Consider the following 23,996-nt stretch of genomic DNA (forward strand, 5'->3'; position numbering starts at 1 on the left):
GCCATCTTCCTTCAGACCCTTCCTCTCACACACAGACTGTCATGCACTCCTCGAGTTCTTACTCTCTTTTTCCTGAAAGATAAAGCTTTAAATACTGCAGTTTTATTTACAGATCTACACTGAAAACAACGAAAACGGAAACAGAAACCACGACGAAAAACGAAAACGCAATATGACACTCTTAAAAAATTACAAACCAGCTAGAAAATACTCTGGCAGTGTTTACAAATTAATTGCTATTTTTTTTTGTACAAAATTGCTAGATAATGAAAATGTGAGTAGACTACATATCAACTTAAATAAAACGACCGCTATGCACAGATCTGTACATATGAACACACACCTAACACTGTTTGACAGCTCATGTGTTGCCCTTTATACACTTTATTTTGTAAGGCTCACGCAGTCATAATTTGCACACTTGTAACTTTCAGCCATTTCATGTGTGAGCGTTAATAGCAGCAACTCAATGGTACCAGAAAACCTGCAGACTTAGTACTTAAAGTAACACAAATACCGTAGTACTAACCCGCTGGGTACGCCAGATACTACGTCAGAAAGAAAAGGACTAATGCAAATGGAACACAGCACGGACATCTAATTAAGGTACACCAGTTAAGCCCACTAACTGGGGGAAAAAAAAAAATCTTACGCGTGAAGGAACTCTTTAAGACTTATTAGTATTCCTTTCTCTTTTAAAAACAATAAATACGGCATTATTACATCACGCAAAGGCTTCGCGAGAAAGTCAACAGAACACACAGCAACCTAGCCAGGTGAGCTCAGTCTTTAGACTTTGGAAAAAAATCAGCTTTGTGCAGCTGGCAAAGAGAATGAGACAAAGCTGGGAGCAGAGGCAGCTAACCAGATGAGATAAATATGGGAAATGGGGGAAAGCTTGGCATAAACGGTTTCCCATACAGGAAAACACCCCACAGTGCATTTCCAGTAGGCACTTGACACAAAGCTCCCCCTCCCTCCCCCACCCCAAGGCTTCATCACGGACCACACCGCTATTTGTACCAAATCCAGTGTGTGTGAGGGAGGAGGCTGGGGACGGAGGCCGAGGAAGAAAAAACGAGGATAATCTGCACCTTTGTTTGCCTTCCCAAACATACACCCACGCATACCCACACAAAGAGTTTAAAGTGCTGGTGTCATTTGTTTTGACCCCACCACCACTTTGCATATTGTGGAAATCTACCTAGAGTAAACTGGCTGGGGGCTTTCGTGGTTTTTTGTTTTGTTTTGTTTTGTCTTGTTTTGTGTTTTTCCCAAGGGATGTTCTCGATTCGGTTCAACACAGGAATCGAGTGCTGCTGCGTCAGGCACAGAGCATTTCAATTTAACCGTTTGTTTCATCTTGAGGTTTTTGTTTTCTGTTTGTTTCTTATGTGACTCCCTCATTCCTGCAGTCTTCAGTATCCAAGGAATGGATCTGAGGTACCAGGCCACCTGCCCCGGGGTGGGGGGGGGGGGGAGGGGGGGGGGAGAAGGCTCGCTCCCGGGGCCCACGGGAAAGCCATTCTTGGACGTACCTGGGAGGATGTGCGGCTGACACGAAGCCTCCAGCAACTGGGGGACACCATCCCCGAAGAGTAAAGTGGGAGGCGCCCCGGCATTCTATCGCTTCTTTTCCCACCTCCCGGCTTCCCTTGGTTCAACTTTACTCCTTCGTGGAGGAAGGGGACCGGGCTCTGGCCAGGACGACTGCAGCCCCCCTGGGCAGTGGGGGGGGGGGGTGCCCCGGTCTCGCCAGCGTTAAGTGAATGCCCACAGAATGCCACTCACACGGCGGGGATGTCTTTGTCCCCGGAGGCCTCTCCATCTGACCCCATCCTGAGAAGTGGTCTCCCTGAGTGCAGTGTAAGAGAGCCCTTGCCCCACTCTCGGGGCCCGGGGAGGTGGGGGGAAGGAGGGAAGCCCGAGGACGGAGGGATCCACACCTGCGGCTCCCTGGGACTTGCTCTGTCATCTGACCTGGTTCTCCTCTCGCATGGGCCACCGGTGTCCGCGAGCCCCAGGACCCCCTCGCTCCCAGGAAGGGAAGCAAGAAGGGGTTGGTGCTTCTTGCCAAAGCTGTTACACCTGCAGTCCCACGCGTCTAGATGCTCTGATCAGTAGAGGTTCTCTACCTCTGCTTAAATCATTCCAATGAGCAAAAAACCGTTTCAAAGTAAACAATTAAATTGAAATGGTGATGGGTGCCACAGGAATGCTTCAATGGCGGCTAAAAAAAAACTTTTTTTTAAAAGCCTAAAACAATCCACAAAGGACTTCTAAGTGAGCATTTGCTACAAATCAACTCTAAACTGACAAATACGTTGGGGGCGGGGGACTGGGAGTGGTTAACGGAGTCAGGAAAATCCACAACAGCTTCGAGTGGCAGAACGCTATGGTTCTTCTGTATCTGCAACAGATAGTAGAAAACAGAGTTCTTCATCCGAAAGGCTGTGCGGGTTCTCTCGACCTCCTGGCGGGACACGTGGTCCATAGCTTACACTGAATTATGACAGTAATTTAAATATTCCTAAGAAGAGCTGAAGAAATCCATTTCATACTTTTTGCATGACTTCAAGTTTACAGTTCCTGCCGTTCCGTTCCATATTAGCAGACCCCAAAGACATGCATTCTGCGGAGAAGGCACGGCTTGAAATGCTATTAAGGAAGATAGCTGTTTTCGAGTGGGCCAGGTGGCCAGACCCCATTCGACAGCCCATCCATCAGGGACAGCAAGCCAATCCGGGAAGGGGGTGGGGGAAGAAAAATACGGGTGAGAGACACCTGATTGCACATTTTCTCACTTGCTGACTCATCCAGGAGATTTTGGAGCCTGGGGCAAAGCAGGGCTTTCCCAAGGGCGCCTGCGACTGTGCGTTTAGACAAATAAACGAAAAAAAAAATTTTTTTTTTTTAAATTCATTAAAATGTCAGCTTTGTTCTGAAGTTTGTAGTTTACTTCATGATACTATCTCGGAGGAAGAAGGCAGGAAGGGACAACACTGCATGACAGATGTTCTGGTTCCATAATAAAAAAATATTGGTTTATAAGGGGAGTTCACACAATGCATAATCAACTACACATAAAATCTTCCACCAGTGGGAGCTTTTCCAAATCGTAAGCATCGAAGAGATCGCTGATGCCTTCTTCCTCCCCAAGGCTTAGGAGATAGTCTTCTTGGAGCAGGGGGGGCAGTAAGTTCACAAATGGTCCTTCCAGGTTGGAAGGAATTTGGTCCTCAGTCTGCTGTAAGAGGTTGGCTGGGGAGGCCAAAGGAGAAAGGTTCGCCATAGAAATTGAACAATCGCTATGTCCTGAGTTGGTTGAAGCCAAGTCTGAAAGGGGGAAAAAGAAATGGGGGAAACAGAAAAATAAATTAGGAGCAAATCAATCGACTTTTTAGAAGAATATGCACGTCACTGTTATAAGAGCATGCGCCCTCTGCTAAGGTTGATCAGAACGACACTGCGGTCCAGACCATCTCGTGCTAACTGTTCACAGCGACGGGCTGCCTTTCTCTGTTCTGGTCTAACTCATTCATCTTTTGAAACGTCCACTGTTAGCAAACAAGACTACAAACCATTTCAAAGATTACAGGCTAACAAGTTCCAACACTCTGTTCTGCTATCAGTCACTATTTATTTATTGAGAGGGAGAGATCTTGAGTGGGTGAGAGGGGCAGAGGGAGAGAGACAGAAAGAGACAGAATCTTAAGCAGACTCCACACGCATCATAGCTTGAAGCCCGATGCAGGGCTTGATCCCACGACCCTGGGACCATGACCTGAACCAAAATCAAGAGTCATCGGATGCTCAACGGATTCAGCCACCCAGGTGCCCCCAGTTAGTCACTATTTAAAGGAAAAACAAAACAAAATATCAATAGTGAAACACTGGCTTCCTAGTAGGGCTCACTGATTTTAACTTAGCCTTTTTTCAACTACCTTTTAAAGATACCTCTAAAAACACATGTAATAAGACATATCCTCTTTGAAAGGGGGGGGGGGGGGTCTTTCGTTTTACCATCTGAGGTGCTGTGTTTTTTGTTTTTTGCTCAGTATTAGATCAGAACCTATTCACGTAAATCACTCCTATTCTTGCTGCTATACTGGGAAACGGTAGGAAGAAAAATTAAATACACGTCCCCCAGTCTGAAACTGAAAAGAGGGGAGCACTTAGACTCCCCCCGGGGTTATTCCTCCCATGTCTTGTCCCCATCACACTGGGGTCGGGGAGGGAGGGTGGAAATTCAGTTACAACTTCTGTCGACAAAAGGCTTTTCTCTCCAAACTTGTTGCCTTTCAGTGTCGCTGATGATTCACCCCAACAGCTCACAGCTTCACTCCGCACTTGAGTTGGTTTTCTAAAACACTAAGCAAATGGTTTCCGCTGATTGCAAAAGCCTGAGGGACTCCATCCGAGGGTGGAGGAGTCATTTGCTCAAGATCATTATTTTATTCTGTAACCAGTCCCAATGCCTTAAAAAAAAATTACCTTAATAACGTTTAATAACAAAAGTTTTCATTTCTTGCCTAGACGTGTGGTTCTGACACAGGATCCTTCCAATGACCTTCATTTTTAACATAGTTTCCAAATGAAAAAGCTGGATTTTTACCTTTGGAAGGGGGTTTCGGGATATTCCCATTGTGGTCTTGGTTGTTTGTTTTCATTGGACTGTGTGTTTCTGTCTCTTCTGGACACAAATATACCTCAATGGGCCCTTGGGTACTTGCCAAATGTATTTGTAGGCTCTATAAACAGAAGAAGTGAGAAAAGTCCAAAAATGAAAAATGAAAGCTACAGTAATTATCATCTAAAAATGGAAAGTAAGGGTAATTTTCATTCTTTATTTTGCTTCTTCACTGGTAGCCCACTCCGATCAAAAGCAGGGGCCAGCAAACTGCAGCCCGAAGGCCAAATCCAGCCCATCAACTGGCTTTGTAAATAAAGTTTTATTGGCATAGAATCATGCCCATTCCCACGGTTTATGGATTGCCTCTGGCTTTTTTTTTTTTTTTCCCTCATACTATCATAATGGCAGAGTTGTGCAGTTGAGTTGTCCCAACAGAGACTTATGGCTCACAAGTCCAAAAATATTTACTGCCTGGTCCTTTAACCTTTTTTTTTTTTTTTTAACGTTTACTCACTTTTGAGAAACAGAGACAGAGCATGAGTGCGGAAGGGGCGGGGGTACACAGGCTCCAGGCTCTGAGCTGTCAGCACAAAGCCCAACGTGGGGCTCGAACTCACGAACTGTGAGATCATGACCTGAGCTGAAGTCGGACGCCCTACTGCCTGATCCTTTATAAAGAAAAAGTTTGCCGACCCCTGCCCTAGAGGAGGTGAACTGTGTTCTTTAAATATATTGCTTCTATGCAAACTATTAAAAGGTCTTTTAAATATTCCATAGACAGTATTTCCATGTTGTTTTTCCTATATGGCAGGGCTTTTTCTTTTTTTTAACGTTTATTTATTTTTGAGACAGAGAGAGACAGAGCATGAACGGGGCAGGGTCAGAGAGAGGGAGACACAGAATCTGAAACAGGCTCCAGGCTCTGAGTGGTCAGCACAGAGCCCGACGCGGGGCTCGAACTCACAGACCGCGAGATCATGACCTGAGCTGAAGTCGGACTCTTAACCGACTGAGCCACCCAGGCGCCCCTGGCAGGGCTTTTTCATGTGAACTTTAATAACCACTGGATGAATAGCATTCTTACGTGATAGGAGCAGAGTTTAATAAGAGAATACGGCACACTAATATCTAAAATTCTTCTTCATCTGGGTCACAGAGCTATTAATATCATTTAAGGTGAGAACTGTACCCTAGATGGGAGCTTGCAAATTTCATTCTCTTATTTTCTATGCATTTCCTTTTTGCTACATTTCTTTATCTTATAGTTACAGTCCAGGCCTATGTTAGTGAAGATTATCTGAAACCAATCAGAAAAACATGCTCCCTACTTTCTTCTAATATTCTAGTCTATCAATTCAGCCACAGCCTTATGTGATTTCTTAAAAGTAAACATGTTATAAAAGATAAATTCTGAAAATGTGCTAAGATATGTTGGGGGGTTACTTTTTTTTTTTTTAATTGGGGAGATACATTAAAGCATTTATGCCTCTACTCCTGGGGGTCCAGGGCAATCAACATAAAATTCCCCAATGGTTCAAATCAGTCAGAACCACCAGATGATAGAGAAACAAAAAGTACAAGAGGGACAGGGAGCCATACACCAAGTTCAGTGCTGCTATGTTAAATTTGATTTCTGGGGGACTCCATGCATAATGAACTGTTGAAATGTTTTTTATTTTTTTTTTATTTACATTTATTTATTTTTGAGAGACAGAATGAGACAGAGCATGAGTGGAGGAGGGGCAGACAGACAAGACACAGAATCCAAAGCAGTCTCCGGGCTCTGAGCTGTCAGCACAGAGCCCGACGCGGGGCTTGAACCCACGAGCTGTGAGATCGTGGCCTGAGCCGAAGTCAGACACTTAACCGACTAGCCACCCAAGTGCCCCTGAAATGTTTTTTAAAGTTCGGGCTAAGTAAAATAGATGGGAAAGAAGTATCCAGTTTTTCAGAGGATACACCCTTTGTCCATGACTCCACGATTCCTTAACTTCAAGCATTCCAGAAAGATCTCTGCAGATGAACAAAGATGTTATCTCCTTACCTCTATTGGGTCAGGCACTTCAAGTCTTGTTTCTGGAGGGGCTTTGACAACTATAACAGTTTGGTCTTTAAGGCCACTAATTTTTCGAATATCTTGATATGTAACGTAAGCTAACGTAGGGAGTGTTAAGGAAATCTTCCAGTGAATTGCCTCAGATGTAACCATTTAGAAGACAAAAGAACAGATGCAAGGAAAAATTTTATAAAGTATTTTTATGACTTGGAAGAATATATCAGCATCTCCGTCTAGATCTTTAAATATATGGGATCTCCTGTGAATCTTCTGGTTGATATTCTACACAAGACAAATACACAGCTTTTTCCTGCCCATTTCTAAAAAGCCCATGGCTACTTAAAATATCAAACACAGAAACGGAATAGTTAAACTATCCAAAGAAAACCAAAACCCAATTTGTTCAGGGATTTCCTAGCCAGGTTCCTCTGGAGCACAGACATTCTATACACTTCAGTGAAAAGTGTTCTGTCACTCAAACTGAGTGATGGCAGTTCCCAATTTACAGGGGGGAAAAAAAAAGTAAGTTCTAATACCCATATATTTTCTGAAACTCCAGTAACTTCTATCTGCTGCTTGACTATTAGCAAATGTCAGCAGCCACCCAAATGAATGAGTGAGTAGCAAACAGATCTTTTGGTGGAAGAATTCAGAAGACTGCTCAGGCAGACAGCCTGTATTCTTAAGGGCACCCGGGCTGTGGGTGATTATACACTGCCCACTGATAAGACTGTCATTATTTCTCTGTTACAAAAATCATCCTTTGTAGGATATTATTAACTGTCAATATTTCAGTGTTCACAAGGAGGAGAAAAGCAGCTTCCCAAGGCTCTGCCACTGAACAAACTTGAGAAACACTGCCGTTAGAAGACAGAGCAAACAGTATTTCAGTACCTTTGCTAATGACTTCTACTCACTGAACAATTCTTTTGAGTGCCCTGGCAGGCAAACCTGAGAAGATATCATGAAAGAATATGGTACTTACTACATGATAAAAGTATTCACGCAAGCTTGCCTAGAGAGACACGTTCTTACTCGGCAGTAAAAGAACTCACGTAGCTCTCTTCTACGAGGCACACGGAGTGACATAATTAATGTACAATGTCTTCTAGCCTGTTGCATTTTTTATGTTAGCCCACAAAAAATGCCTAGGATAAAACAGCAAATCACAACTCAATGAAGGCCTTTCTGCAGGTAATGTAATACAGCACATAGAGTCAATGATCTGACATGTTTAATACAGAAATAGGGTTGAGAGAGCCAGGAGGAAATGTCTCTTAGAACAGTGGACTTTTATTAGAAATTGAAGGAAGCTAAGGAACGTGCTGTGCAGAGTAAAGCACATTCACTTCATATCTGTATATACTTTCAGGGGCATCTTCATAGACTATCTTCTTTAAGTCTGAACGGTTCAGACAACGGCTAATTCGGTGCTGAGCTTGATGGGACAAGCTCACGTGGGAGTCCAGGTCTTAGGTCCCCATTTATTTCATCAAGGAAGCAAACTGACTGTTGTGAATTTTTACCGAGAACGCTGGGGGAACTGACAGCCAGGTACCTATTCCACAGCCCACTGTCAAAAAAAGCTGTGCGACAAGAACTTATTAAAAACTCATCTACAATTACTCAACATGCTGCAGGAAGGAAAGTTTCAACACGTTTGTGAACAAGCTGTACCACATTCGGAACTGAGTGGCGAATTGAAATAAATTGTGCAAACACATTTTCTAATCTTACAAATTTAAAAGTACTTCCGCTGTGGCTCCCTCCTGAATTTGCTTTTTTGGGTTAGCAGCTCCCCGCAAGGAAGCTTTCAGTTTCCGGAACAATGGCCCCAGAGAAAGCTAATGTAGGGGACCATGCCGTAAGCTACACATTGCAGAGGGCTGTCAATCACGGACAACCACCCCGTCTCTTCCTCCACGGGGGTCCCGACTAAACAATGAAGGAAGCAGCCCCACTAGAGTTATTCTGCGTTCTTTCCTGATAAACCCACTCTGGCCACCACCGGGGGTTCAAATCATCACACCTCTTCTCCATGTCACTAATCATCAGCTGACAAGAGGAATCTTTTGGTCAACAGAAAGCGAACGATCACAGTAGCAAAATACTGCCCGAATTGGAAAATGTATGTCCCCACACCCTCCAAGGGGAAGCTTATCAGCCATAAAGGGTAATGTGGAATGATCACAAGTGGGGAACGCAGATTAGGGATGGGGTGTCTTAAAACATTGGCTTTGTCTTCTTCTAGAAACTGAGAATATTGCAAGATCTTCTTGTCAACATAATGAAGTAATCTTGCTCCCTTCTTGCTGGAAGGGGGGATGATGAACAGTAAGTTTTCCCATGATGGCCAACAGATTGTCAGCCAGTTGACAAGAACTGGCTTTAAAAAATTTTACTTCCAGAGACTAATGTCTGTAGATGAATGGATAAATTGAGATGTCGCAGGCCTTGGGGCCGGGGGTGGGGGTGGGGGCGGTGTGGGGCGGGGGGAGGGGGGGTGCTTCTGAAATCTTGGTGCTATGAATCAGCATTAACGCATGGGAGAAGTTATAGTGTGCTTTTTCTCTACTCTCTTTATTCCTTCAGCTGTAGCCCAGATTCAACAAATTCCGATAACTCCAATATCTGATGAAAAGAAAATAGAATGTGAGAACCCCAACAGTGACAGCTAACGCCCACCAGAAATCTGGGGAGCCAAAGATGAATCTGCTGGGTGTTGTCATTAATATTAACACCGACACCTTATGTGTCTTATAATAGTGCTGCCTTACGCTATGAGTGTGTCCATATGTCCCAACCACACATAAATAACATGCTTAAAAAAACAAAAAAAAAACCCCCAAACCAGTCACCACCCAGCTATCAAAATAGATAGGAGAAGATACTGTCCAGTGACTATCTTTCCATAAATACTGAGTTCTAAAACCAAGATAGTGGATTTACACACACACACACACACACACACACACACACACACACGGACTTGGGTGAAACCAGAGTAAAATTCTACCTGTGCCTAACAGTCAGCCTGTCAACTCTCGATGTAATCTAGAAGGCGCTAACCCCCAAGGAACAGGTGACACAAAGGATATCTTTGATTCTCTGAATCCTCGGTTAGCAGTTTGAGGTCCAGGGTGCAGGTTTGGATCAGCTCATCTAATTTCTTCTCCTCCTGGCTGAGCTCGGTCACTTCCTTCGACAGGCCTTGACACTGGGCCAGCATGCCCCCGTCCTCAGACAGACTGCAGCCCCTGGAAACCGAAACACAGACTCATCATGGCTGCTGGGGGGGGACCAGAGGTGGGGGTGGAAGGGAGGGAAGGGAGAAGTGGTCTTTTGAGTAAATGTCTCCTCTTTTTTTTTAATTTTTTAAAATGTTTATTTAGTTTGGAGAGAAAGAGAGAGTGAGAGAGAGAGAGAGAGAGAGGAGCAGAGGCAGGGAGACACAGAATCCGAACCAGTCTCCAGCTCTGAGCTGTCAGTGCAGAGCCCAACGCAGGGTTCAAACTCATGATCCGTGAGATCATGACCTGAGCTGAAGTTGGACGCTTAACTGACTGAGCCACCGAGGCGGCCCTAAATGTCTCCTCTCGACACAGGTCACGCTGCTTGTTAGCCAATTGTTAAAATCAGAGCATTTATACACCTATTTTTTTTTTCTCCACACCGTCCTTCACCTCTCACACCATAGAAACTAAGTGGGGAAAAAAAAAAAAAAAACAACAAAACACAACAACCCAAAATCCAACACTGCTATTTTCAGGTTTCTTTTCTCCAGAGGAGGCCTGTTTCTTCAGAAGCCTCCAATTCAAAGGGCGAAAGGAGGGCCTCCTCCCTGCCACATGCCTCCTGGGGGGAAAGAGAAAGAGAGGGGGAAGAAGGATGGAGAGACATAGCGAGAAAAATTTGAAAGAAAAGATGAGCAGTGGTTCAAAATTCAACAAAATATCATCCGAAAAGTACAAAAGACCTAGGTAGTTTCTGAGGGCCTTATACCAACCACCGACAAGGAAAAGGAGGTTAAGGGAACGGATCTGTGTGCTGTATGGGAGAACAAAGGCCACTACCCAACAGGCCAAAATGGGTCACCGAGTCGTCACAAAATCCCAAAAAAGTACAAAAAGTTACCCGCTCATCTTAGCGTGTCTGAGGTAGTATTTTTCCAAAGCTACCCTCTAAGAGGTTGGTTCCTTCCCACAACGCTTTCAAAGTTTCTTCTAAAATAGAGGCTCTTCAGGCGCCCCGTCTAATAATTCACGAGCGGCATGATCATACGTGTAATCACACGTGTGGGTGGTAAGTGTTAACATCCCTGCTTTCCAGAAGGAACCGAGGCAACTAAGTCTTGCCTCAGTTTACTCAGAAAATGAGGTGGCCTGCTGGTCGAGCCACGGCTAAGGATAATGTGGCAATGGTGTATACACACGGATGTGTTAACACACAGCGGTCGTTCACTTCCAAACGCCTGTTAGAGACGAGCCAATGACACGCGTGAGCAGCCTTTAGATTTGCCACGGGAGCACACACGTGGGCATCGCCACAGCAGATGAACGGCATCTTCCTTGACATCTGCAGGCCCCCCCCACCCCCCACCCCCCCCACTGAATCCCAGGATCCCCTGGCTTGAGGCTAACCAGGCTTTTCGTCTCTGAAAGTATCTAAAGAGAAGGGCTCTGTGCAAAGAGGCTCTGAACTTCTGACAAAGGACCTGCTTGAGGGGCAGGGAGAAGGGGACCGCGGAGACGGAGTGTGGGCGTGGACGTGAGACCTGGGACCGGGGCCCGTGGCTCGTACTCACATCCACTGCACGTTGTTTTTCGACTTCTTCTTAATGAGGTGGATGCCTTCCAGCACGTTGGTGATGTCATAGATCCTTCTCTTCTGCACCTTCAGTACCTCCGCTGCCTTGTTCAAATCCAAGACCCCGTCAGGGGACTGGCTCAGTAGCTGGATGAACTTCTTGGTGAGCAGACCAAGGGAGGTGTCATACCGTGTTTTTTCTGAGGGAGATTTTGGAGCTTAAAGAAAAACAAAAGCCGAGCGGGTGGGGGTGGGGGGACAGGGAAGGGGGAGAGGTAAAGAAATGAAGGGTTTCTTTGCAGGTAGGCAGGCCCTCTTTCCCGCTGCAGCCCAAGTATTAGTGTTGAAGCAAAGCTGTTGCTGTTGTGTTTTGGTAAGTTACAGAAAGCTATGAAATTGCTTTATTAGAAAAGGAAGGGGGCGCCCGGGTGGCTCAGTCGGTTGATCATCCGACTGGGGCTCAGGTCATGATCTCGTGGTTCACAAGTTTGAGCCCCGCATCGGGCTCCAGGCTGACAGCTCAGAGCCTGGAGCCTGCTTCGGATTCTGTGTCTCCCTCTCTCTCTGCCCTTCTCTGTTTTACACTCTGACTCTCTCTCTCTCTCAAAAATAAATAAACATAAAAAAAAAAAAAAAGAAAAAGAAAAGGAAGGGACAGGACAAGCTCCTGTTTGATTATAAAGCGTTTTAGTGTGAATTTCTCAGGAGTTTCTACTTTGGCTTCCCCTCCTCTCTGGGTCTAGTGAAGAATCCCACACATAGTAGGTGTTCAACAATATCTGTTGAATTAATGAAAAAGCGCGATAGCCTCAGGGGAGCAGCACATGGGGAGCCTAACCTGATGGGGCCAGGCTGCAAAGTCTCCCTAGCGTTTCATGACGGGCTCAGACAGACTCAATTTAACTGGCTTTGCAGACTCCTCTGTGTGTGTGTGTGTGTGTGTGTGTGTGTGTGTGTGTGTGTGTGCGTGACTTATTCACCACTTTTTCAAATAATGCTTCAAGTGGATGAAGAATACTGAAACTGCCTTTCAGTGGAATCGCCCCATCCCTCTTGAATGCAATGTCCTTATTCAATATTGTGTTTACTCTCTCACAGGTGCACAGGTCAAGGCTTTCGTTGAGCATTACACACCGTTTGTGGACTGCCTCATTCATAAACTCCATCAGAGGAGCGAACAAAGTCTAATTTAGCATCTATGTTAAATGCCAAAGACATAAAGGACTGTTTAGCTGTTTTCAACCTACTTTTTTCTCTCTCCCAGAAAAAGCAATCGATGGAAAGGAAAACTAGCTGCAGTGTATTAGTGTCGGTCAATTCTTACACTGCCTTCCGCCGAGTTAGAGAGATTCAGGCTGGCGCAGACATCCCCGACCCTGGCGCGGTTTGTCTACCCCCAGTTAAGCCTGCTCTCCAAAGTCATGTCTGTTAAGGAAAGTTAAAACTAAATTTGATTATAGAATGGTGTAGAATTTAAATTTGTATAGAATACAAAGAACTTGTATTCCGAGTGGAAAAGTGAAACCACACACATTCAAAGAGGCCCCCCTCCCCCCCCGAATCAGTATTCAGGTCCCGAAGTGACTCGAAACCCTTTGCGGGGCATCTGCAGACACTGTATTTAATTTTCTGGATAGGAACAGGGAGACAAAAAAGGACACAACATGCCAGCATTATTCACACCTTGGCATCCTCTCAGCCACAAGCTTTGAAAGGTGGGAAGCCCACACCAAGGAGAATATGAGATGAGAGCATCCTTACTTTTTGGACTATCTGGACTTCGAAGTGCAGCTCTTCCTTTGCCCTTAGGGGTTTTTAAGCCATCGGAGAGGTACTGATGACCGCTTTCTCCCAGCTCCAGCCTTCGCTTGGCCTGCAATGTGAAAGCACAAGCGTTGGTCACTGGGCACGTGGGCAATCACAAGGAGCGGGGCTGTCTGTGACCTGTCCCTGCCAAGGGCTGCGGGCACCTGCCAGCTCTCAGGCTTCTGTTCTGCCGCACTCGGGGCCCTGGCCCGCCCCACAGCCAGGTTCTGGCTCCGGGGGCCGGGCTGTCACGTCAACTCTCTTCACCTGCAACGGATTACCCATCAGATGCAGGACATAGCCAGTGGTCCTGTAGGATTAGGATCAGGAGCCACCTTGTTCGTTCGTTCGTTCGTTCGCTCATTCATCCATTCATTCATCCAACATACTTGCCACGCGTGGGGCAAGACACTAAGACAGCAGGCATCGCGGAACATAAACTCACTTTTCCCCTGCAAAACTTTGCCGCCGACCTCATCTCTAATCTGGGCAGGACCCCCTTCCTTGTGCTCCCGCAAACACTCTGCTTATTTGTATCCTCCACTTATTACATATAAGGGTTATTTTACTTCTCTGTGTCTCATTTCCTTTAAGGCAGGGACCACTTATCTTTGTATACCTAGTGCTTGGCACAGAGCCTGGGTTTCTGTAGGTGTTCAATCACTCTGTCTCTCTCTCTCTCTATTTATATTCAATGCGAGAGTGATTGAACAGTAACACAACTAGTCACAGACTACAAATGGTCATTCACCAGAATAACAAATACTGCAAATGTCCCTGGTATTACTGTCTCCAATTCTGTCATCACACCTGACGCGTGGAGGTCTTCAAGTTTTTAATTTGATCTAATTTCACTACAAAAATATCCACCTAGTGTCTACGGACTGGGCACTGGGCTTAGGGCACACAGGTGAAAGCAAGATAGGTTAAGAGTCCCTGCCTCCCTAGCGCGTAGAGTCTGAGAGGAGACAGATCACTGAAGTAAGTAATTACTGTGTGCCAACGTCTGGGTGTGACAGGTGTTCAGACAGGAAGGGTACCGGTTGGACACCCCACAGGGCCATGTGTCTCTAGGCTCATTTCTGGGGCAGATCCTCCTAATGAGGAGATACACAAGTTCATAGAACTCCTCAGGACATAGAAACAGAAGTAAGAGCTTCGCCGGCTTCTCTGTAGGAAGTGATCAGTTCATCTCGTTCTGGTCACTACAGTGGCCACAGCCGCGTGTGGCTCATCTGAATCAACATGTGCTCTAGGTGTCAAATGCACACCGGATTCTGAAAACGTGCCACCCCCCCAAAGGGCAAAACCCATCACCAACTGTTTTTATATAGATTACACGCTAAAATGATATTTTGGCTTTCTAAAATATTATTAAATCAGACAGTATTAAAATGATTATTTCACCTGTTTCGTTTCATATGTATTTTTACTATGTGGCTTGCATTTGTGGCACATATTAGCTTTCCTTTTTTAAATTAAACGTTTGTTTTTAACTAATTAAGTAATAAAATAAAAATAATTTTAAAATGCTATTTTTTAAAATTTAATGTTTATTTATTTTTGAGAGAGAGACAGAGCGCAAGTAGGGGAGGGGCAGGGAGAGAGGGAGACACAGAATCCAAAGCAGTTTCTAGGCTCCAAGCTGTCAGCTCAGAGCCTGACGCGGGGCTCGAACCCACGAGCCTTGGGATCATGACCTGAGCGGAAGTCGGACGCTTAACCGACTGAGCCACCTGGGCGCCCCATGTGTTATCTTTCTGTTGGGCAATGCTGGGCTGAAGTTCACTCTCAAGGCCTAGGAACGACGTTCAGCAAATTTCTTAACTTCATCTTCCCCTCCCAAATATTCTGTCAAATCTTCGTGTGAGCCTGTTGTTTTGGTTGGCCTAGCAAACACTCTCTTCATTAGGTAAAAGCCTCTGATTGTCTTTGGGGAGCACCCCCCTCCCTGTGCCAGCACAGGCACATCTGTGCACACAGGTGACCTGGGCCTGCCTGATCTTTGTGTTCCATCCTCCCCTCCCCCACAGTGACTGGGCCGGATGGCACATGACCAAACCTGGGTGAACAAAGGCCAACCCAGGAATTTTTCTGGAACCACTGGCAAGAAGGGGTTGTGCCTTCCCAGTAAGGTTGACAGTGGCCAGAAACTACCCGACAACAGAGGCTCTAGAGGGGAAGGTGGAGTGAAGACACGGAGAGAATGGGGTCTAAGGCCATCACTCAAAACTCTGAATCAAGTCATATGCTGGGGACAACAGCTGGTCTTTCCCCAGACTTCTCAGTGGCATTAGCCAATCAAAGCCTCAGTGAAGAGCGGCAGGGTGAGTGGGTCACTTCTTGCGGCCTGCAGGACGTTACCACTGATAGAGGCAAGCTTCATTTGAGGCTCACCTAGAAGTAGAGAGGGGAACAGCTTTGCTATGGAGGCTTTTTCTCTCCACAGAAAGCCATCCAAGAGGTACACCGCTGTATTCTTTCCATGTTAAGGTCCCCAGCAGGGAGTCAAATGGGAGACCCAGAACTCTTGGGCTCCTAAGTCTGTAAACTCTTCCTGAACACTCGCAATAAAGAATTGCTCACTGGCCAGGGGCCTGGGGGCATATTAGTTTTCCCTCCCCCATCCAGGCTACTGTTCCAAATTGCTTTGAGGCAAAGACCCATGGAAAGCAGTAAGCTTGTAGGCTGGGGAAATTCCCAGAGATCTGTTGCTAAGAAACGGAGATCTAACTTCAAGGACCAGGACTAGGCTGGTTGTGTGACTTTGGAGAGTTGAACCAATCTAAATACTTGATGGGAAATCTACTAAATCTTAAGGGCACTTCTACTGCCAGAGAATCCTTAAGTCCTAGAATCCTCACGATCTATGAGATCTCAGCTTCTAAGGGGATAGATCACCAAGCCTATACATCTACGCCAAAAAGAAATGAGCTGCGGAAGAAGGGCAGCCCCAGCAAATCCTCCTGGAGGGTAGAAATTGGGGGCGGTCATATCGGCTACACGAGCTATTCCTGCGGAGTAGGCGTGACAGGCTTTGAGAGGTGATCACTGCGTCATTTTCCTTTTCCAGATGGACGTTTCTGCCAGGCTATCCTGTTAGCATTCCTCCGCACTGTAGTGGAAGGGGCTGAACTGGATCTGAGATGAACACACAGTAGTCCTTAGGACTTATAGGTCGCAGACCTGAGGACGGGCACACTAACTGGAATCTCTCTGGGGAAAGAGCTGGCTGAACATTTGATACATCATGGAGCAGCATTACCTTAACAAATTTAGGTGCACGTGCTTGGTAAAAACAAACACACACACAAACAAACAACTACATGGGAGGTTTTAAACAGTACGGGCGGTCTCTGCTCACACCAGGCCAGATGGAACTCTCTCTCCCATCAGCTCAATTTTTGTTTCTTATGAGTGTGCCCATCTCCCTGAACTGTTGAGTTCTTCTGTTTATAAAGAGATCTTCATATCACATGGCCCCTATCAGTAAAGCAACTCATCTATCTGGTGCTCAGCGGAAGGCCCAGCCATCTGGTCCCAAGTAGGAATAAAGGCTGGATGGGCGAGAGGTTACGTAGATCGCCCACGTGGCATCTTTCTGAGGTATTACCAAGTGTGGCTTTTATTATAAATGAAATAGGTGCTGATTTTAGAACGTCAACCCAAACTAAGATGTTGTAATGTTAAATTTCTGAAAAAAAAATTAAAAAAAAATTATATATATATTAGTAATAACTGTCAGGCAGCCAAGCAGTGGGCTGGGGCGGGGGGGAACATCCATAGTTTCTGCCCATCTGGCATCTGTGGACCCTATTTTTGCCTTCGGGGAAGAAACTTCTCCATAATTCTTAGTTCAGGTGGTTTCTTTGTCTCTAAGCCTGATCAGCAAAAACCCTGACACTGCTCAACATCTTAGGCTGGCCCTTCCCATGGAGGGTTCAAAGGTGAGTGTTGTAACCTGGGCCCACCAATCAGCGTATTCCAGTATCCCTTGGCTAATGGGCCTATGATCAAAGCAGGAGAATCGGCCAGTGTGGGACTTTTGTTAGAAACGACGGGGAAAGTACTGGGTTCTTTTCACTGGGAGTTATTAGTAGGAAGTCAGCCTGGGGCTACCTGGGAACTGAGCCAACATGGAAGTAAAGAGCTGGAGAGACTGAGTCCCAATGCCTTCAAGTGAGGTGCTAGAAATAGCCATGATCAAAGGCAGGTCTACCCAAGACTTCCATTTTGTATGAACTAACCGATTCCCTTTTTTCGTAGAAGAAAACTGACTTCGGTGACCATTATTTGCAGCCTGGAGTCCCGATAGATCGAGCATGCTAGCATTAGCTAGAACTCAAGGGATATTTGAGTGCTCATAATGTATCATGCACCATGGTAATTACTTTTCACTTGATTATGTTATCTCCTTTTCACAACGTCCCTACAAGGTAGTTGTTATTATTATTTCTCACTCTACGGGAGAAAACGGAGGTTTAGAATGCTCAAATAACTTTTCCAAGATCCCGCAGTCAGTAAATATGCCTACTCCAAACCCATGCTTATAACCACTTTAAGGATTGTGAAAAACTGCCACATGAAAATATTTGAAAAGTTATATTAAACTGATGCCATTTTACTTTATGATAAATTTAGAGCTTTATTTATTTATTTATTTGAGAGAGAGAGAGACAGCACGCAACATCATGAGTGGGGTCTGGACAGATCTATCTATCTATCTTCTATCTATCAATCAAGAGAGAGAGAGAGAACCCCAAGTCAAGAGTTGGACAGTTGGGGTGCCTGAGTGGCTCAGTTGGTTAGGTGACCGACTTCAGCTCAGGTCATGATCTCACTGTTTGTGGGTTCGAGCCCTGCGTCAGGCTCTGTGCTGACAGCTCAGAGCCTGGAGTCTGCTTCGGGTTCTGTGTCTCCCTCTCTCTCTCTGCCCCTCCCCTGCTCGCACTTTGTCTCTCAAAAATAAATAGTTAAAAAAAATTAAAAAAAAAAAAACCAAGAGTTGGACAATTGATTGTGCCACCAGGCACCCCAAGTTATTTTATTCATGACTTTAAAAAAACTTTCCTTTACACAATAAAAGGAATATGGAAATTCAAACAGCACAAATGTGTCTATGAGGAAAGCAACTCTTTCTCCCACTCCTGATCCCATCCCCTTCCTCAAAGGCAAGACTACTAAGTTCCTTTGATCTCCTTTTAGACAATCTATGTGAATATATGTATACAGAGACCATTGCACTTTACAAAAACTGTACACCAATGATGCATTTATTAACACAGGATGACCTTATTTTTCATAGCTACATAATGCCGGATTCATTAATATGCCACAACTTGTTTACTTAACCAAATACCTGCTAATGGATAGTCAGCACTCTTCTACTGTAAGCATTCATGATGGCACTGTGGGGTAGGTATCACTATGCCCACCTTGCACTGAGGCAGAGAAGGTAAGGGTTTACCTTAGTGAGTCATAGATACCAGGATTTGAGCCCACGACTTCCCTGGACTGATGGAAATGGCCCTCCTGTTGCCATAGCAACTTCTGGGCTACCGCGGCCAGACTGCCATCACAACGCACGTGCATGCTCCAGGCTTCCTCCCTGGACCATGAGCTCAGCTCTCAAGTAGCCTTGCACACGGCATGCACTCAGACAAATTCACTTATTTATTTTGAATGAACCAAGGAATAAATTCCCAAAGTCTCTTGGCAGGTAAGGCACAAAGCTCTGACATCACAAACCTGTAAGGTTTGTATGTATGTATGTGGAATGTACATATATATATACACACACATATGTGTGCATGCATACGCATACTTACGCTGGAGACTAATCGCTACATATTTGGGAAGATTTTCAAGAAACATATGGGGGAAAAATTAAAGTTGCAGAAGGACACATCTGAAGATTTTATAAGGGTAAAAAAACAATAAAATATAGACTTCACTCGAAAATTTTCCATGTATCCATAGAGGAAGACCCACATCAAATGTTAATGGAGGTTATCTCTGAGAAGTAAAATTAAATATGGGGTAATGACTTCATGTTTATAGTTTGTAAGATTTATTTGACAAAGCAATGTGTCTTTTTTTTTTTAAATTTTTTAATGTTTGAGAGAGAGAGAGAGAGAGTGTGTGTGAGCAGGGGAGGGGCAGACTGAGAGGGAGACACAGAATGCAAAGCAGGCTCCAGGCTCCGAACTGTCAGCACAGAGCCCGATGTGGGGCTCGAACTCACAAACCTTGAGACCATGACTTGAGCTGAAGTTGGACGCTCAACCGAGCCACCCAGGCGCCCCGAAGGCAATGTGTCTTTATACATACTAAAGTTATACCTAGCAATTCTACTCTTTGGAGTATATTCTGAGAACATTGATGTGGTTTCTAGGATTTGTCTATTGAAAACAGCACAGCTGTTTTCTTGAATATTTATATTTTTCTACCTATGTCCAACATAAATGCCCAATCAGAAGAAAAGTTCAGTAGGTTATTGTACATTTATATAATGGAAGGTTGTGCAATTAATGATATGCATCTATATATGTAAGTTTAAAAGAAAAGTAGGTGTGAATGTAAAATGTTATTTTTGTAGGGAAATTATACGCATAGGAAGAAACGATATCTAAGGCTATACACTAAATCGTTTAAGAGTATTAATCTTTGGGTGGTAGGATTACAGTGATTTTATTTTCTTCTTTCTAAATCATTTAAAAGTGATCATGGGTTCCTTGCATAACAAGACAAAAATTTCCATTGGAGGTTAAACAAAAGAAGGCTGCTGGCTTGGTTTTTAGACTGTTGAAAATCTTCTGTACCATTCAGTAGGTATGGGTATGAGTTCAAAGCAGAAATGGGCTATACTACCAGAAGGGCATCCCCCCCTCACGGCGGGGAGGGAAGTGGTGTTCTTATCTACCATTTGGCTGAGCCACAGGAAAAGAATTAAATCAAGAAAAAGGCACGGCCTGCTGTCGTTCACAAACTGAACCCTAAAATAAACTCCCTTTACCCCCGTTAATAAGAGACCTGGGCAAAGGAAAGAACCAGATCCATGATACGTTTTGTTTCATGGCCAAAGACGAGGCAGGACGTTTCGGGCAGAGGACGAAGAGAAGTAAATATGGAGGCTAAAAAGATACGAGGGCCAGGTTAAGCTCCTTAGCGGAATGATCCAATGGAGAGAATCTCTAGTTTGAGACCAGACCACAGATGAATCTCACTTGAGTTCTGGCCATCCTTAGGTCAGTAGGTTAGGGCAGGAGGATTTCAAGAAAGGAATTCCCAGTTTCCAGCTGTGACTACATACTAACACAATCTGGCTAACCATTTTAAAATCCATTAAATATTTATTAAGTGCCTGCTGTGTACCCAGCCCTGCACAGGCAGGTGATTATAAAGGCAACATGGTGGTCCCTGCTATAAGAGAGGCTCCAGGCAAATAATGGGAAATGCATGAAGAATGCCACAATGAGCCCATGGCTGGGGGCAGGAAGGAAGGAAGGGGGGCTGGATGGAGAAGATGGTGGAGGTCTGGAGAGGGTGGAAAGAGCTGGCGGTGTTTGAGCCACATCCTGGAAGGCAAGGGGCTCTGTCCTGCAGAGAAAGGTCTGGGTGTCAGGATCTCCAGAAGGCTGTCCAGGCATAAGCATAAGCACAGGGACTTGGGAGGGGCTGAACCAGAACTCTGGTTCAGAGGTGCTGGTGAGTAGGGAGGGGCTTGGGTGCAGAGGGTGAAGAAGGGGCCACATCACAGTCCCTTCTGTGTCATGTGGTTATAAACCACACTCAGCGTCCCCTTTTCCTTGAGATGAAGTTACCCAGGATGAAGAGCTCTAAGGTCCTCCCCGGCTTTCCTCAGCCAGGTCAAGTTCAGAATTGACAGGAGCAGCGTCTCTATGAGCTATTAGGTGAGAAAGCCTAATCAGAAAGCGAATTGTCTCCCAGGAACTGGGGAACTGAACAGAAATGCAGACGGAGGCGTGTGGAAACAAGAAGAGTGCATTTTATCTTGGTGAAGATTTCCCCTTAAATCCCGCATCTCAGCCACCACCAGTGGAGAGTAGTCTCTGTTCTCTCAGACATGCTCCTTCCCATGCCTCCCTGCCCCGGCTAAATTTCCCCATCATTGGGTACTTAGAACGCCCCCAAACTTGGCCATTTTTTTTATTTTTTATTTTTAAACTACAGATCTAGGGTATCTTCACTATAATTTGTGTTTGCAGACTGGTCTGGGAATCTAAGCACATACATACGAATGTTTCTAAAGGGTAGAACTTCTGGAATCGAAGCCATTTACTGATGAACTGGTGATTGCTTCCCTTTCTACAGACATTTGTTTTGTTTTTAAGAATAATTTGAGGGACGCCTGGATGGTTCAGTCAGTTAAGCGTCTGACTCTTGATCTCCAATCAGGTCATGATCTCATGGTTTCATGAGTTCGAGCCCCACACCAGGGTCTGTGCTGACAGTGTGGGGCCTGCTAGGGATTCTCTCTCTCCCTCTCTCTGCCCTTCTCCCAGTCACACTGTCACTCTCTCAAAATAAATAAACATTAAAAGAAAAAAAAAAAAAGAAGAATTTGAGACAGGGCACCTGGCTGGCTCAGTTGGCAGAGCACGTGACTTTTGATCTCAGGGTCATGAGTGCAAGCCCCAAGTTGGGCATGGAGCCTACTTAGAAAACAAAACAAAACAAAACAAAACAAAACAGAATACTTTAAGGCAATTTAAAAAGAAATTAATGGACATGATTTTTAAAAACCCACTAGTTCAGGCAGCTTATAATGGCTACCTCCCCAGGGGAATCAATTTTATTCTTTCTCCTGGTGGTCACCTCTGCATCTCTAAGGAATAAGCTTGCACAGCTATTTCTGGATGAAAATGTCCAGCCCCCCCAGTGATGACTATCATCCAACCGAAGATTACCTCACCTTTTCATATCCGTCACATCTTTTTCTCCATTGTATTATGCATTCTATCAAGTCCCCACTATTTCTCCTGCCTGAAACTCTTGGACCTCCTGCTGTCTAGACCCTAGACGGACAGTTCTGTGCGCCTGTTGCAAAGCTGTCATTCTGTGATTTTCCACTCACTGTAGAGTGTGGAAGCCTGAAGGGGACATCTGTCCCTTTGTTTGACTGCCCAGCCTCTGAACCTTCCCACCCAGGCTTAGGAAACTCCCCACTTGATCAGTCTATGTGGGAGGCATAGCTGCCCTTCTATCACGGAAGTAGAGGACTCCCTGTGCTCTTTCCCAGCTTCCCCAGAGCTTGGACCAGTCCTGCTACCTCAGCGGGAGGACAGGCACACGCAGCCACTCCAGACCCAGAACCCGGAGGGGCTCTGGCAAAGCAGCGGGCCGGCTGGCGATGGCTGCTGGAGCCCGGGAGAAATCACTAGATTTGTGATTCCACTGGATTCGTTCTGTGGATTGACATTTTGGCTGTGGCTCTGTCTGCTGGTCCTTGCTGGTTCCTGCCTGTCCTCCGAACCTGGTTCTCTAATCCTCAATATCCTTCCATAAATTCCTTCGCTGCTTAAGTCAGCTGGGGTTGCCTTCTGTTGCCTGCGACAGAGTCAGTTTCCCGAGCCCAATGCTAGTTGACTGCTTTCCTGGGACACATCCGAAGAGAAGTATGGAAGGGAACGTTTGAGTCCCTGTATATCTGAAATGTGTATTCCATCCTCACACTCGATAGTCTGGGTAAGCAAAGAATTTCAGGCTGAACATGGGTTGCCCTCAGCACTCAGAAGCCACTGTTCCAGTGCTTTCTTTTTATATCCAGTGTTGATGGTGAGAGACCTGTGGCCATTGATCCTCATTCCCTTGGAACTACTGGGTTTCTAACCTCTCTGAGAGATGCCTGGCCTGTCTTCCATTTATTGTAAAATTTCGTAACATGCGTTCAGGTGCGCAACTTTTCTCACTCACGGTGTGAGGGACTCCTGGGCTCCTAGAAGCTACCGGCTTGGCCTTGAGCTAGACGAAATATTTATGTTGTAAATCATCCCCTCTCGTTTTCTCTCATTTTCTGGGAATTCCTATTCCTCTTAGAGGGATCCTCTAAAGCTCCTATTTTCTGTCATCCTTACATCAAATCTAACTTCCATTCACTACGTTTTGTTTTTTGTTTTTTTTGTTTTGTTTTGTTTTAGTTTGGGCAACTAGATTTTTCATTTCCAAGAGTATTTGTTTTGCTTTTGCTCTCTGATCAATCCCTTTTTATAGCATCTTGTTCTTTATGACCAGGAGCGCCTCTCCTTCACCACTAATTACTTCTTTTGAAGTTTTCTTTTGTTTCCTGTTTATTTTCTCCATTGTCCTCTTTTCCTACTTAAAGGAAGTCCTTCATGGGAACATCCTTTTTGCCTCTGCTTTTGTGACTCCTGAGGCTCTCCAAGGCAGACCCACGCTCTCTCCGCCATAGCTTCCTGTCCTACTTTACTGACCGCTACTCCTCAATCCTTTCCCTGCTTTCCAGGAATCTGCCCAATGATCTGGTCTGCTAAAAGCCCCACTCTCATTGTGAATAATTAAAAACAACAATGACAAACTGTTTACTATTATTTTCGTAGGGTTTCAAGGGAAAGGAGAAAACTATGTTTGACGACCTGCCTTTCTTTCTTTATATATATATATCTATATCTATATATATATATCTATATCTATATATATATATATATAAAAGTG

At 45.1% G+C, this 23,996-nt stretch overlaps 1 protein-coding gene across 2 annotated transcripts in view; it reads right to left on the reverse strand.

Moving 5' to 3' along the window:
- Positions 1–288: 288 nt before the first annotated feature.
- E2F3 (E2F transcription factor 3) overlaps positions 289–23,996 on the reverse strand; it is a 76,934-nt gene continuing 53,226 nt past the window's right edge. Inside the window, exons 2-7 of one of the 2 annotated variants that reach the window (XM_060614691.3) lie at positions 13,257–13,368; positions 11,494–11,695; positions 9,788–9,946; positions 6,678–6,792; positions 4,616–4,751; positions 289–3,336 (exon numbers count right to left, since the gene is read on the reverse strand). In XM_060614691.3, the coding sequence (XP_060470674.1) occupies positions 3,074–3,336; positions 4,616–4,751; positions 6,678–6,792; positions 9,788–9,946; positions 11,494–11,695; positions 13,257–13,368 (987 nt within the window). In that variant the 3' untranslated portion in view covers positions 289–3,073. Of the gene's footprint in view, positions 3,337–4,615; positions 4,752–6,677; positions 6,793–9,787; positions 9,947–11,493; positions 11,714–13,256; positions 13,369–23,996 lie in introns of both variants that reach the window. The other variant, XM_060614690.3, reaches the window with a different exon arrangement.

The sequence above is a fragment of the Panthera onca genome, chromosome B2, assembly GCF_046562875.1.
Source record: "Panthera onca isolate mPanOnc1 chromosome B2, mPanOnc1 haplotype 2, whole genome shotgun sequence".
In the NCBI taxonomy this organism is placed as follows: domain Eukaryota; kingdom Metazoa; phylum Chordata; class Mammalia; order Carnivora; family Felidae; genus Panthera; species Panthera onca.